At 33.4% G+C, this 13983-nt stretch overlaps 2 protein-coding genes across 2 annotated transcripts in view; one reads left to right on the forward strand and one right to left on the reverse strand.

The window, feature by feature from the left end:
* LOC127732952 (E3 ubiquitin-protein ligase NEDD4-like) overlaps window positions 1–13983 on the reverse strand; it is a 100395-nt gene that overhangs the window by 12843 nt on the left and 73569 nt on the right. The gene's annotated exons all lie outside the window — the stretch shown is intronic.
* LOC127732964 (enhancer of mRNA-decapping protein 3-like) overlaps window positions 1–13983 on the forward strand; it is a 29326-nt gene that overhangs the window by 4745 nt on the left and 10598 nt on the right. Inside the window, exons 2-6 of the mRNA XM_052242205.1 lie at window positions 4891–5060; window positions 7022–7617; window positions 8390–8713; window positions 9429–9582; window positions 10037–10254. Coding sequence (XP_052098165.1) covers window positions 4897–5060; window positions 7022–7617; window positions 8390–8713; window positions 9429–9582; window positions 10037–10254 — 1456 coding nt within the window. The 5' untranslated portion in view covers window positions 4891–4896. The remainder of the gene's footprint in view (window positions 1–4890; window positions 5061–7021; window positions 7618–8389; window positions 8714–9428; window positions 9583–10036; window positions 10255–13983) is intronic.

Here is a 13983-nt window from a genome sequence, read left to right on the forward strand (position 1 = left end):
AAATAAGATTATGAAAATCTTCATGATATTTTGATAATATGAATAGACTAGATTTTATTTATTCATGAAAACAAAAACATACTTAAATTAATCTGGGACTATTATACTAACAGTATAATAGACCCAAAATTAATACACAAGAAAATATGTACAAAGAAATCACAATAATAAATCAGAAACGTTCATATGCTGCAGCTGTAAGCAGGGTGATTCTCATCTGGTCAATTGTCTTTGTGTCCATGTCTGTATGCTGACGCATGATGTTGATGAATTATAGTCATTTCGTACCCTGACCATTTCGTTACAAAAAATGAATAAATGTTTCTAATTTTCTATCGTGAAATACATATTTTTCAAATCATTACATTACTTTTGAATATTTTCGAGTAAAGGCAGTAATAATTACTCTACTTCAATGTATTTATATTTTATATAAACAATTCTATGACAATATTCGTACACAATACTTGTACATTTTGTACATAAATTATATACGAGTATTGTTGACAATACTAGTATACAAGTATTGTGGTCGCCAAGTTCAGTTGATCCGAATTGACAAATATGGCTGTGTTTACACCTCAAATTCTACTCTTTGAGTAGACATGTAAGCGTAGTTTTATTCCAGCGTGTAGATTTTCTGATTAGAAAATTTACACGTGTGTTGTTTTTCCGTAATTAGCGTGAAACAACAAACACACATTTAAATTTTGTTTATTTTGATTATCAATTAAAGAGTTCTAAATTATAAATTTTACGGGACGTATTATGGTATACCGTTGTCCGTCTGTCTGTCCGTCCATCGTCAACATGTTGGACATTAACTCAAAAAAGCTTTAACCAATTTGCATAAAATTGACATGAGCTCCCTTTCGTTTTTTATAAATTTTAGATTTTACATTTCCGAGTTATGGGGTTTTATTCATTAAAAAAAGGGGGATTTTCCAGTTTTTGGACAATAACTCAAGAATGCTTTCACCAACTTGCAAGAAATTGTGGTGAATTGTTTATATCTATTGACATGAGCTCCCTTTCGAATTTTATATATTTTAGACTTTATGTTTCCGAGTTACAGGGTTTTAATCATAAAAAAAGGGGGATTTTCCAGTTTTCGGACAAAAAATCAAAAATGCTTTCAGCAGTTCTTATGAAACTTTGGTGAATTGTTAACATCTATTGATGTAAGCTCCGTTTAGAATTTTAGAAATTTTACATTTTACATTTCTAAGTTATGGGGTTTTAGTCATTAAAAAGGGGGGATTTTCCAGTTTTCGGACAATAACTCAAAGTGCTGTCAGCGATTCTCAAGAAACTTTGGTGAATTGTTTATATCTATTGATGTAAGCTCCCTTTACATTTTCATAAATTTCTAATATGACATTGAGAATTAATTGAACTTTAATTGTTTATAGTCTGACAACAGATTTACTAAGTTTTGCGCAACAGCACAGTGTATTGCACAACAGCAAGAAATCTTTAATTGAATATAAATTCAATTCATATAACCAATTTCGAATTCTTTGACTACATTTATTCAGAAACCTATAATATGTCAAATATTTAATACAATCCAAATTCAGACCTGTATCAAGCTTGAATATTGTGTCCATTTTTGCCCCAACTGTTCAGGGTTGGACCTTTGCGGGCGTATCCAGCTGCGCTCAGCGAAGCAGTTTATTAGATAATAAGGACATACTATGTAGTTGTGCATATCAACAGGAAATTACGATTCAATTCTTTTTCTAGGAGTTACGCCCCTTTGAACTTATTTACTTTAATGTACTACTGCAACAGTTTGTCATCGCAACTCCTCTCAAACCACACAACAGAATTTCATGAAAACTTTTCAGATAATAAGGACATACTACGTAGATGTGCATATCGACAGGAAATTACGATTCAATTTTTTTTTCAGGAGTTACACCCCTTTGAACTTATTTGCCCAATATACTACTGCAACCTTTTGTCATCGCAACTCCTCTCAAACCACACAACAGAATTTCATGAAACTGTGCAGATAATAAGGACATACTATGTAGATGTGCATATTGACAGGAAATTATGATTAAATTTTTTTTTCTGATACAATTTTTTTTTCTTACACTTATTTTATTTCTCCAATGACAATGTGGGGACGTGGGGTATGTGAGCACGCTCACTAAGGTTCTTTCATTTTACCAGGATAAATTACACTATTGTAAAATTACCACATGTAAATTTTATTTTTTACATGCTGATTTTGTTATCTTTTAAACTATTTTTTTTAACCCCCCAAAAAAAGCCCATGCCCCTTTTTATACGACCGCAAAAAATTTTGTGGTCGTATATTGGTATATATGGCGTCGTCGTCATCCGAAGACACATTGGTTTTCGCACTCTAACTTTAGTTTAAGTGAATGGATCTCTATGAAATTTTACCATAAGGTTCAATACCACAAAAGGAAGGTTGGGATTGATTTTGGGGGTTAAGGTACCAACAGTTAAGGAATTAGGGACCAAAAAGGGGCCAAAAATAAGCATTTTTGTATCTTCCAGACATAACTTGTGTGTTAGTGTATGGATCTCTCTGACATTGTACCACAAGGTTCCATATCACAAAGGGAATGCTGGGATTGATTTTGGGGAATTAGGGGCCATAAAAGGGGCAAAAAACAAGCATTTTTCTAGTATCATGATAATAACTTGTGTGTAAGTGTATGGATCTTTCTGAAATTGTACTACAAGGTTCCATATCACAAAGGGAAAGCTGGAATTGAGTTTTGGGGTAATTGCCCAAAACGTTTGGAATAAGGGGCCAAAAATAAGCATTTTTTTAGTTTCCAGACAATAACTTGTGTTCAAGTGTATGGATCTCTCTGAAATTGTACTGCAAGGTACCATACCACAAAGGGAAGGCTGGGATTGATTTTGGGGGTAATTGCCTAAAAATTTTAGGAATTAGGCACCAAAAAGGGGCAAAAACAAGCATTTTTCTAGTTTCAGGACAATAACTTGTGTGTAAGTGTATGGATCTTTATGAAATTGTACTACAAGGTTCCATATCACAAAGGGAAAGCTGGGTTTGAGTTTGGGGGTAATTGCCCTAAATGTTTAGGAATTTGGGGCCTAAAGACGAGCATTTTTCTAGTTTCCAGATAATAACTTGTGTTCAAGTGTATGGATCTCTCTGAAATTGTACTGCAAGGTACCATACCACAAAGGGAAGGCTGGGATTGATTTTGGGGGTAATTGCCTCAAAAGTTTAGGAATTAGGGACCAAAAAGGGGCAAAAAACAAGCATTTTTCTAGTTTTAGGACAAATACTTGTGTTCAAGTGTATAGATCTCTCTGAAATTGTACTGCAAGGTACCATACCACAAAGGGAAGGCTGGGATTGAGTTTGGGGGTGATGAATTATAAGGGGGTTCAAAAAATTTGGGGGAGGGAATTTTTTTTTCTTTAAAATTTTCCATTTTAAATTGGTTATTTCTGATTTATATATAAAAGCAAATAATAATGATATGGTTTGAATAGGTAAATTAAAAAATTTTAAGTTCTTAGACCACATTCATGTCAGAAACCTATGCTGTGTCAAATATTTAATCACAATCCAAATTCAGTGCTGTATCAAGCTTGAATGTTGTGTCCATACTTGCCCCACCTGTTCAGGGTTCGACCTCTGCGGTCGTATCAAGCTGTGCCCAGCGGAGCATTTTATTTTTAATAGTCCCCCATTAAAACTTAGAGTGTTTTGGATACACAAATAAACAAAGGATGACTTACGCTAAGCATGGAAAAAGTAACTTAGTGCAATAATTCCTTTGGAAATTATACTCTAGTGTAACTTGTCCTCTGGAAAAAAAAATACACTGGTGGAAGGAATACTCTGTTACAAAAAGTCAGGTAATTTTCTGTTGCATCTTGTCCCAGGTGTCCTATATAAATTTATTCAATAAAGTAATTTAAAATATATCTGTCAGTAGTCCTTTTCCAATTTTTATGCCCCAGCTGTAGTGGAGGGGACATTAAGTTTTACCCTTGTCCGTCTGTACGTCCGTCCCTATGTCCCAAAATTGGTTTCCGTTCTCTAACTTTAGTTTGCCTCAACCAAATGTTATGAATCTTATACACAATGCTTATTACCACAAAACACAGATCCAGTTTGAATTTTGATGCTGTTACTTTTACCGTTCTAGAGTTATGCCCCTTTACAAATGGAAATATATCTGAATTTTTTGTTTCTGTTCTCTTAAGGTTTGCCTCAACCAAATGTTGTGAAACTTATACACAATGCTTATTACCACAAACCACAGATCAAGTACACATTTGGGTAGCGTCACTTATACTGTTCTTGAGGTTTGTCCCTTTATAACGTTATATGCAAGCGGGGGCATCATCTGTGTCCCATGGACACATTCCCCATTTTTTTTGTCTTATTGTACATGTGTTGTAAGTGTACAAATTGTCCAACAGATGACAGTCCAAAAATTAAAAAAACATTGATGTGTCTTGCATCATTTCTCCCTAGGAAGTGGTGAAACGATTGATCAATAAGTCACAGACATACATGTAGGATAACAATGCTTGGTTTGAAATTCTTCGAGCCCTGAAAAATTGGTATATGTGGGATTTCTACGTATACACAAACATAAACTTCCTAGTTATTTGCATGTACACATCTTCATACTGCTTTCACTTCCTTGATTCATAAGAAGAGCTCTGTTGTTTGTGTACTACCAAGTATCACAAGTTTTCCTGTCACTGCAACTATTCAGGATAATACTGTATGGAGAACAGTTGTGTGTTAACATATGCCACCACCCACAACTGCATGATACTGAATGAAGAGAACGGACAGTCACAGTATGCAACATGATCACCATGATCCATTTTGAAATTTATTTTTTACAGGTTAAAATGTGTACGGGTTTTGTTGGAAGTATAGTGTCTTTGGACTGTGGTGAGACTCTGGGTACTTACCAAGGTCTGGTCTCCAAAATTGACGAATCAACTCAGATGGTATCAATCACTCAGGCCTACAGAAATGGTGTAAAATGTGATGTACAAGGCATTACAATCAGGTAAGGATAAACCAGCACTTCTGTTTTGATAAATCATGACATTGTTTGAGAAATTTTAATTCATCTGCTTTGTAACAAATTAACCATGAAATTGTGATGTGCATAAATGCATTTCTGGTTAAATTCAAAGAACATTTTCAATTCTAAGTTAATATCCTGAGAGAAAGAATGTACATCTGAAGGCCAATCCAACCCCTCCTTGAATTTGAAAATCAAAAAAGTAATATATACCTATCTGATTATATCCTTCACAAAAAGTAATATATACCTATCCGATTATATCCTTCACAAAAAGTAATATATTCAATGCACCTATCTGATTGTATCCTTCACAAAAAGTAATATAACCTATCTGATTGTATCCTTCACAAAAAGTAATAATATACCTATCTGATTATATCCTTCACAAAAAGTAATATATACCTATTCGATTATATCCTTCACACTGGACTAAACTTTGTTGGACATTTATCAGTATTTGGATTTTTATGCCCCCGCCGTACCGGAGGGGGCATTAAGTTTTACCCTTGTCCGTCTGTACGTACGTACGTCCCGAAATTGGTTTCCGTTCTCTAACTTGAGTTTGCCTCAACCAAATGTAATGAAACTTATACACAATGCTTATTACCACAAAACACAGATCAAGTTTGAATTTTGGTGGCGTCACTTTAACCGATCTAGAGTTATGCCCCTTTATAAAAGGAAATATTGCATAATTTTTAGTTTCCGTTCTCTAACTTAAGTTTGCCTCAACCAAATGTTATGAAACTTATACACAATGCTTATTACCACAAAACACAGATCAAGTTTGAATTTTGGTGGTGTCACTTTAACCGATCTAGAGTTATGCCCCTTTATAAAAGGAAAAATTGCAAAATTTTTATTTTCTTCTAAATATCAAGTTTATATAATATATTTTTAAAATTGGAGTTATCTTCCTTTGACCATGATTATAGTTGAATCAACTACAATCAATGCTTTATACAATGCAATGTTTAATTTTGACTACCACTGATAAAACACAGATCAAGTTGAATTTGGGTAGTGTCACTTTAACCATTATTGAGTTATGCCCCTTTATAAATAGAAAGATTGCAAAATTTTTTAGTTTCCATTCTGTAACTGAAGTTTTCCCCAGCCAAACATTGTGAAACCTATACACAATATTCATTCCAACAAAACTCAGTAAAGATCAAGTACATTTTTTTTGTTTCAGTTCTCTAACTTGAGTTTGCCTCAACCAAATGTTATGAAACTTATACACAATGCTAATTACTACATAATACAGATTAAGTACGAAATTAGGTGGCAACACTTTTACCATTCTAGAGTTATGTCCCATTATAAACATAAAAATTGCTGAATTTTTTAGTTTGTCTCATCCAAATGTTGTAAAACTTATACACAACCGTTCTAGAGTTATGCATCATTACAAATAGAAAAATTGCTGAATTTTTAGTTTCTGTTCTCTACTTAAGTTAGCCTCAACCAAATGTTATGAGACTTACACACAATGCTTATTACCACAAAACTCAGATCAAGTTCAAATTTGGGTAGTGTCACTTTTACCGTTCTTCAGTTATGTCCCTTTATAACTATATGATATGCAAGCGGGGGCATCATCTGTGTCCACATGTGGACACTATCCACATTTATTTTTCAATATTTCATCTTTCATATTTGTATTAGAAGGCTTTACTCACTGATTTCAAGAAAAAAAAGAGCAAAACCTGACGTAGCATCATTCTGAGATCTTTTCATCATTACTTAGGTACATGTATTAATTAAACTGATGAAGGTCTCAATCACTAATTGTTACATGACAATATATACTGCTCTATTATATTGACCTAATGAAAGTCTCAATCACTAATTGTGACATGACAATACTGCTCTATTAATGGCCTAATGAAAGTTCAAACATCAATCAAACAAATGATTTTGATTTACTCTTTTCACAGTGGCAGTGATATAAAGGAGTTAAAAATCATCAAAAACAAGGAAGAGGCAAATGTAGTTTTAAAGGAAGCTACACCATCAAAGCTTTTAACAGTTAGTTATAACTCAGAATGTCCTTCTCCTGTTAAAGTATGCAGTTTGGATACATTCATATTTCCAGAAGAAAATGGTCCCAATGTACAAAATAGTGCTCCTAGAAATGGATACAGAAAAAATGGCTACAAACATATATCTAATGGGCAGAGAATATCTCCTCCAAATGGACAAAGAATATCTCCTCCAAATGGACAAAGAGTTTCTCCTCCAAATGGACAGAGAATTTCTCCTCTAAATACTCAAAGATTATCTCCCCCTAATGTTGGCTACAATAATAGACAATCACCAGCAAATGGTCAATATCAGCAAAGATATTCTCCTAATGAATGTAATGGCAACAGGAGGTCTCCTTCTGATATGAATGGTAAATACAAAGCCAGATATTCACCAAATAACATTCTTCAAGAGAGAAACCATACACCAACATATGATAATGGAAGAAATCCTGATAGTTACACACCTTCAAAAGAGGACCAAGGAATGAGACCTCGTCTCAACTCTGGTAAGTTAAATACCTACTTAAAAGTGTCTAGCAATTAAACTGTACTCTGGTAAGAATTTCATATTATTATACGACCGCAAAAAATTTACATAGTATAATGGTATAATGGTATCATGTCATCATCGTCGTCCGAAGACACATTTGGTTTCCGGACAATAACTTTAGTTTAAGTGAATGGATCTCTACCAGAATAAATAAATTTTACCAGAAGGTTCAATACCACAAAAGGAAGGTTGGGGCTGATTTTGGGGGTTATGGAACCAACAGTTTAGGAATAAGGGGCCAAAAACAAGCAATTTTGTAGTTTCCGGATAATCTGAAATTGTACTTGTGTTCAAATGTATGGATCTCTCTCATATTCTACTACAAGGTTCCATACCACAAAGGGAAGGCTGGGATTGAGTTTGGGGGTAATTGCCCCAAATGTTGTGTTAGAAATTAGGGGCAAAAAAGGGGCCAAAAACAAGCACTTTTCTAGTTTCCAGACAATCTGAAATTGTACATTTTTCCTGAAAAGAATATAATCTTCAAAATTTCAAAGGGTGAGGCTTGGCACCTTCAAACTAGTTCAACCCCGCCACATTCTATATGTGCCTGTCCCAAGTCAGGAGCCTGTAAATGAGTGGATGTTTTTTGCTGTCTCTCATATTTTTTTTTCGTTTATTGTTTTGCATAGTTTGTTATTATGTTGTGCTGTTACACCACTGTCCCAGGTTAGGGGGAGTTGAATTACCTTGCAGTCATTTTAACTCAAATTGTTCTCTGATTTCAGCCAATGAAAATCGGAATAAGAAACCATCAACTCCAAGAAAGATAGATTTTCGTAAAAGATCACAGTCAAGGGATGATTGTTGTTTTAGTGCTCCAACACAGTCTTGCATGGCTGAATTTGATTTTGAAAAAAATTTGGCTTTGTTTGACAAAAAAGCTGTTTTTCAAGAAATAGAAAACTCTGGACCAGAAATAATACGGGCCAATGAACCGAAAAAGCCACTTAAGTACAGACATGATGAAAATGTGCTTGAAACCAAAAAGTCAGTTCTCCAGCAGATCAAAGTACCAAATGGACATGGCATGTCTCAATTATTTGTTACAGGTAAATAAAAAGGGCATATCTCAGTTATTTGTTACAGGTATATAAAAAGGGCATGTCTCAGTTATTTGTGATAGGTAAATAAAAAGGGCATGTCTCAGTTATTTGTTACAGGTATATAAAAAGGGCATGTCTCGGTTATTTGTGATAGGTAAATAAAAAGGGCATGGCTCAGTTATTTGTTACAGGTAAATAAAAAGGGCATGTCTCAGTTATGTTACAGGCAAATAGGGAATTTCTCAGTGAAGTTTCAGTAATATATTAATGTAATGCAGGAAAAACGAAAAGGAAATGTCTCATTTATATGTAACAGGTAATTGAAAAGGGGATTTCTCAGTTATGCTACAGGTAAATTTATAAAAAGGGAATGTCTCAGTTAGGTGTTGCAATTAAAAAAAAGAATATTCAAATTATGCAACAGTATAATGGACGAGATATTATACAGTGGAAAAGGCATTTCTCAATTACATGTTTTTGTACGAGTAAGTTGACAGGCCATCTCACTGAAGAAAGATATAATAAGATATTTTATGTTGAAATTATGTATGAACATGTTCATATGATATTTTAACAAATCAGGAAGTTTATTTTTTTTCTACTCTTGTCTGGTATATATTCAGACCATCTGAAGTACAAATGTATATGTTTACAGTAAATGAACTATCCATTGAACAAGAACTGAACAGAAATCATCAGAATAATACAATTGTCATTTCAGATACAGGGCTAGTTGTTCCTAGTATTTCACCCGACTTAAGAAGTCGCTTATTTTCTACTGCTGAGAAGTTTGGGTTTACTCAAGAGAGACAGATAGAAATGGTTGGACGTTCAGCTAGTGAAATGGTTCTTCAGCTTCTCGGAGGCCCACACAGGTATTGATTAACTGTCGAAGCTTTCTGAGTAGTAAAATCATTTAAACCTCTCCTCCATAAAGGCACCATAATATTTCTTTTGAAAATTAAAATGATTAACTATTTATCAAGGTAAGAAAAAAATTCTTGATGATTTTTGAAAGGAGAGTAACCATAAATCTTGAACTCCCAAAATATTTTATATTTATTTAAATGTAGAAAACACTGGTTAACTAGTATCCTTTCCTGAGGTTTTGTTCTGGCTGTTCTCTGACAGACTCAATATATTACAGACTTACAAAATGTTCTTGCTTAAACTATTTTTGGGCTAATAGAACCAGCATACTTTTAAGAATATAGATTAACTCATAGATTGTTTGTTACTTGGTGAAGAATCGCCTATATAGTTCTAAATACTGTTTGTTTATCTTACACATGTAACAATCGCTAAGTTAAAAAATGCTTACAATTTTAGATTAAATCCAAACAATGGGCATCAGGTGCCTACAGTAGTGCTATTATGTGGGCCACACCTTCAGGGAACTCAGGCTATTAACTGTGCCAGACATCTGTCCAACCATAACGTTAATGTCTATCTAGTCCTGCCAAACTTTATCAAAATGAACAAATATATGGAGGAGGAACTTAAACTGTATGCTTTCTGTGATGGCAACAGGATCTCAAATCTTAAAGGTGAGAACAGTGGCAACAGGATCTCAAATCTTAAAGGTAAAAACAGTGACAAGCTTAACATAAAGATAATGGTCATCTCAACAGGATCTCAAATCTTAAAGGTAAAAACAGTGACAAGCTTAACATAAAGATAATGGTCATCTCAACAGGATCTCAAATCTTAAAGGTAAAAACAGTGACAAGCTTAACATAAGGTTAATGGTCATTTCAACAGGATCTCAAATCTTAAAGGTAAGAACAGTGACAAGCTTAACATAAGGTTAATGGTCATTTCAACAGGATCTCAAATCTTAAAGGTAAAAACAGTGACAAGCTTAGCATAAAGATAATAGTCATTTCAACAGGATCTCAAATCTTAAAGGTAAAAACAGTGACAGGCTTAACATAAAGATAATGGTCATTTCAACAGGATCTCAAATCTTAAAGGTAAAAACAGTGACAAGCTTAACATAAAGATAATGGTCATCTCAACAGGATCTCAAATCTTAAAGGTAAAAACAGTGACAAGCTTAACATAAGGTTAATGGTCATTTCAACAGGATCTCAAATCTTAAAGGTAAGAACAGTGACAAGCTTAACATAAGGTTAATGGTCATTTCAACAGAATCTCAAATCTTAAAGGTAAAAACAGTGACAAGCTTAACATAAGGTTAATGGTCATTTCAACAGGATCTCAAATCTTAAAGGTAAGAACAGTGACAAGCTTAACATAAGGTTAATGGTCATTTCAACAGGATCTCAAATCTTAAAGGTAAAAACAGTGACAAGCTTAACGTAAAGATAATGGTCATTTCAACAGGATCTCAAATCTTAAAGGTAAAAACAGTGACAAGCTCAACTTAAGGTTAATGGTCATTTCAACAGGATCTCAAATCTAAAAGGTAAAAACAGTATCAAGCTTAACGTAATGGTCATTTCAACAGGATCTCAAATCTTAAAGGTAAAAACAATGACAAGCTTAACATAAGGATAAAGGTCATTTAAACAGGATCTCAAATCTTATAGGTAAAAACAGTGACAAGCTTAACATAAGGATAATAGTCATTTCAACAGGATCTCAAATCTTAAAGGTAAAAACAGTGACAAGCTTAACATAAGGTTAATGGTCATTTCAACAGGATCTCAAATCTTAAAGGTAAAAACAGTGACAAGCTTAACATAAGGTTAATGGTCATTTCAACAGGATCTCAAATCTTAAAGGTAAAAACAGTGACAAGCTTAACATAAGGTTAAAGGTCATTTCAACATGTTAATGTTCATTTCAACAGGATCTCAAATCTTAAAGGTAAGAACAGTGACAAGCTTAACATAATGGTCATTTCAACAGAATCTCAAATCTTAAAAGTAAAAACAGTGACAAGCTTAACATAATGGTCATTTCAACAGAATCTCAAATCTTAAAGGTAAAAACAGTGACAAGCTTAACATAATGGTCATTTCAACAGGATCTCAAATCTTAAAGGTAAAAACAGTGACAAGCTTAACATAAGGATAATGGTAATTTCAACAGGATCTCAAATCTTAAAGGTAAAAACAGTGACAATCTTAACATAAGGATAATGGTCATTTCAACAGGATCTCAAATCTTAAAGGTAAAAACAGTGACAAGCTTAACATAAGGTTAATGGTCATTTCAACAGGATCTCAAATCTTAAAGGTAAAAACAGTGACAGGCTTAACATAAAGATAATGGTCATTTCAACAGGATCTCAAATCTTAAAGGTAAAAACAGTGACAAGCTTAACATAAGGATAATGGTCATTTCAACAGGATCTCAAATCTTAAAGGTAAGAACAGTGACAAGCTTAACATAAAGATAATGGTCATTTCAACAGGATCTCAAATCTTAAAGGTAAAAACAGTGACAGGCTTAACATAAAGATAATGGTCATTTCAACAGGATCTCAAATCTTAAAGGTAAAAACAGTGACAAGCTTAACATAAAGATAATGGTCATCTCAACAGGATCTCAAATCTTAAAGGTAAAAACAGTGACAAGCTTAACATAAGGTTAATGGTCATTTCAACAGGATCTCAAATCTTAAAGGTAAGAACAGTGACAAGCTTAACATAAGGTTAATGGTCATTTCAACAGAATCTCAAATCTTAAAGGTAAAAACAGTGACAAGCTTAACATAAGGTTAATGGTCATTTCAACAGGATCTCAAATCTTAAAGGTAAGAACAGTGACAAGCTTAACATAAGGTTAATGGTCATTTCAACAGGATCTCAAATCTTAAAGGTAAAAACAGTGACAAGCTTAACGTAAAGATAATGGTCATTTCAACAGGATCTCAAATCTTAAAGGTAAAAACAGTGACAAGCTCAACTTAAGGTTAATGGTCATTTCAACAGGATCTCAAATCTAAAAGGTAAAAACAGTATCAAGCTTAACGTAATGGTCATTTCAACAGGATCTCAAATCTTAAAGGTAAAAACAATGACAAGCTTAACATAAGGATAAAGGTCATTTAAACAGGATCTCAAATCTTATAGGTAAAAACAGTGACAAGCTTAACATAAGGATAATAGTCATTTCAACAGGATCTCAAATCTTAAAGGTAAAAACAGTGACAAGCTTAACATAAGGTTAATGGTCATTTCAACAGGATCTCAAATCTTAAAGGTAAAAACAGTGACAAGCTTAACATAAGGTTAATGGTCATTTCAACAGGATCTCAAATCTTAAAGGTAAAAACAGTGACAAGCTTAACATAAGGTTAAAGGTCATTTCAACATGTTAATGGTCATTTCAACAGGATCTCAAATCTTAAAGGTAAGAACAGTGACAAGCTTAACATAATGGTCATTTCAACAGAATCTCAAATCTTAAAAGTAAAAACAGTGACAAGCTTAACATAATGGTCATTTCAACAGAATCTCAAATCTTAAAGGTAAAAACAGTGACAAGCTTAACATAATGGTCATTTCAACAGGATCTCAAATCTTAAAGGTAAAAACAGTGACAAGCTTAACATAAGGATAATGGTAATTTCAACAGGATCTCAAATCTTAAAGGTAAAAACAGTGACAAGCTTAACATAAGGATAATGGTCATTTCAACAGGATCTCAAATCTTAAAGGTAAAAACAGTGACAAGCTTAACATAAGGTTAATGGTCATATCAACAGGATCTCAAATCTTAAAGGTAAAAACAGTGACAGGCTTAACATAAAGATAATGGTCATTTCAACAGGATCTCAAATCTTAAAGGTAAAAACAGTGACAAGCTTAACATAAGGATAATGGTCATTTCAACAGGATCTCAAATCTTAAAGGTAAGAACAGTGACAAGCTTAACATAAAGATAATGGTCATTTCAACAGAATATCATATATAAAACAAGACAGAACACAAGAGTATGTCTTGTATGGTGGGGAATTAAATAACAGTTTTCAACCCATACTGAGCCTTCAAACTTTTTAGAATGTTTTTATATGGATCGAAGATGTGAACCTCTCTTTGTGTAAACATATTGAGAATTTTTGCATATTTTCCAGTAGATGAAACTTAGTCAGTTTTCAGTAACTTTCTCCAAGGAAGCTATCCATTTAGTGTATTCAACTTGTTTTTGACCCTCAGCCTTCAAATGTTCTAAGATGTTTTTTTATGTACACATATTGAGCATTTTTATAGATTTTCTAGATGTTGAAACTTAGTATATTCAGCAACATTCTTGAATGGTTCTCATTTTCCATAATCAGTTCACTATGGTTTCCAAACCACTGC

This window comes from Mytilus californianus, unplaced genomic scaffold (assembly GCF_021869535.1).
Source record: "Mytilus californianus isolate M0D057914Y unplaced genomic scaffold, xbMytCali1.0.p SCAF_3, whole genome shotgun sequence".
Classification (NCBI taxonomy): domain Eukaryota; kingdom Metazoa; phylum Mollusca; class Bivalvia; order Mytilida; family Mytilidae; genus Mytilus; species Mytilus californianus.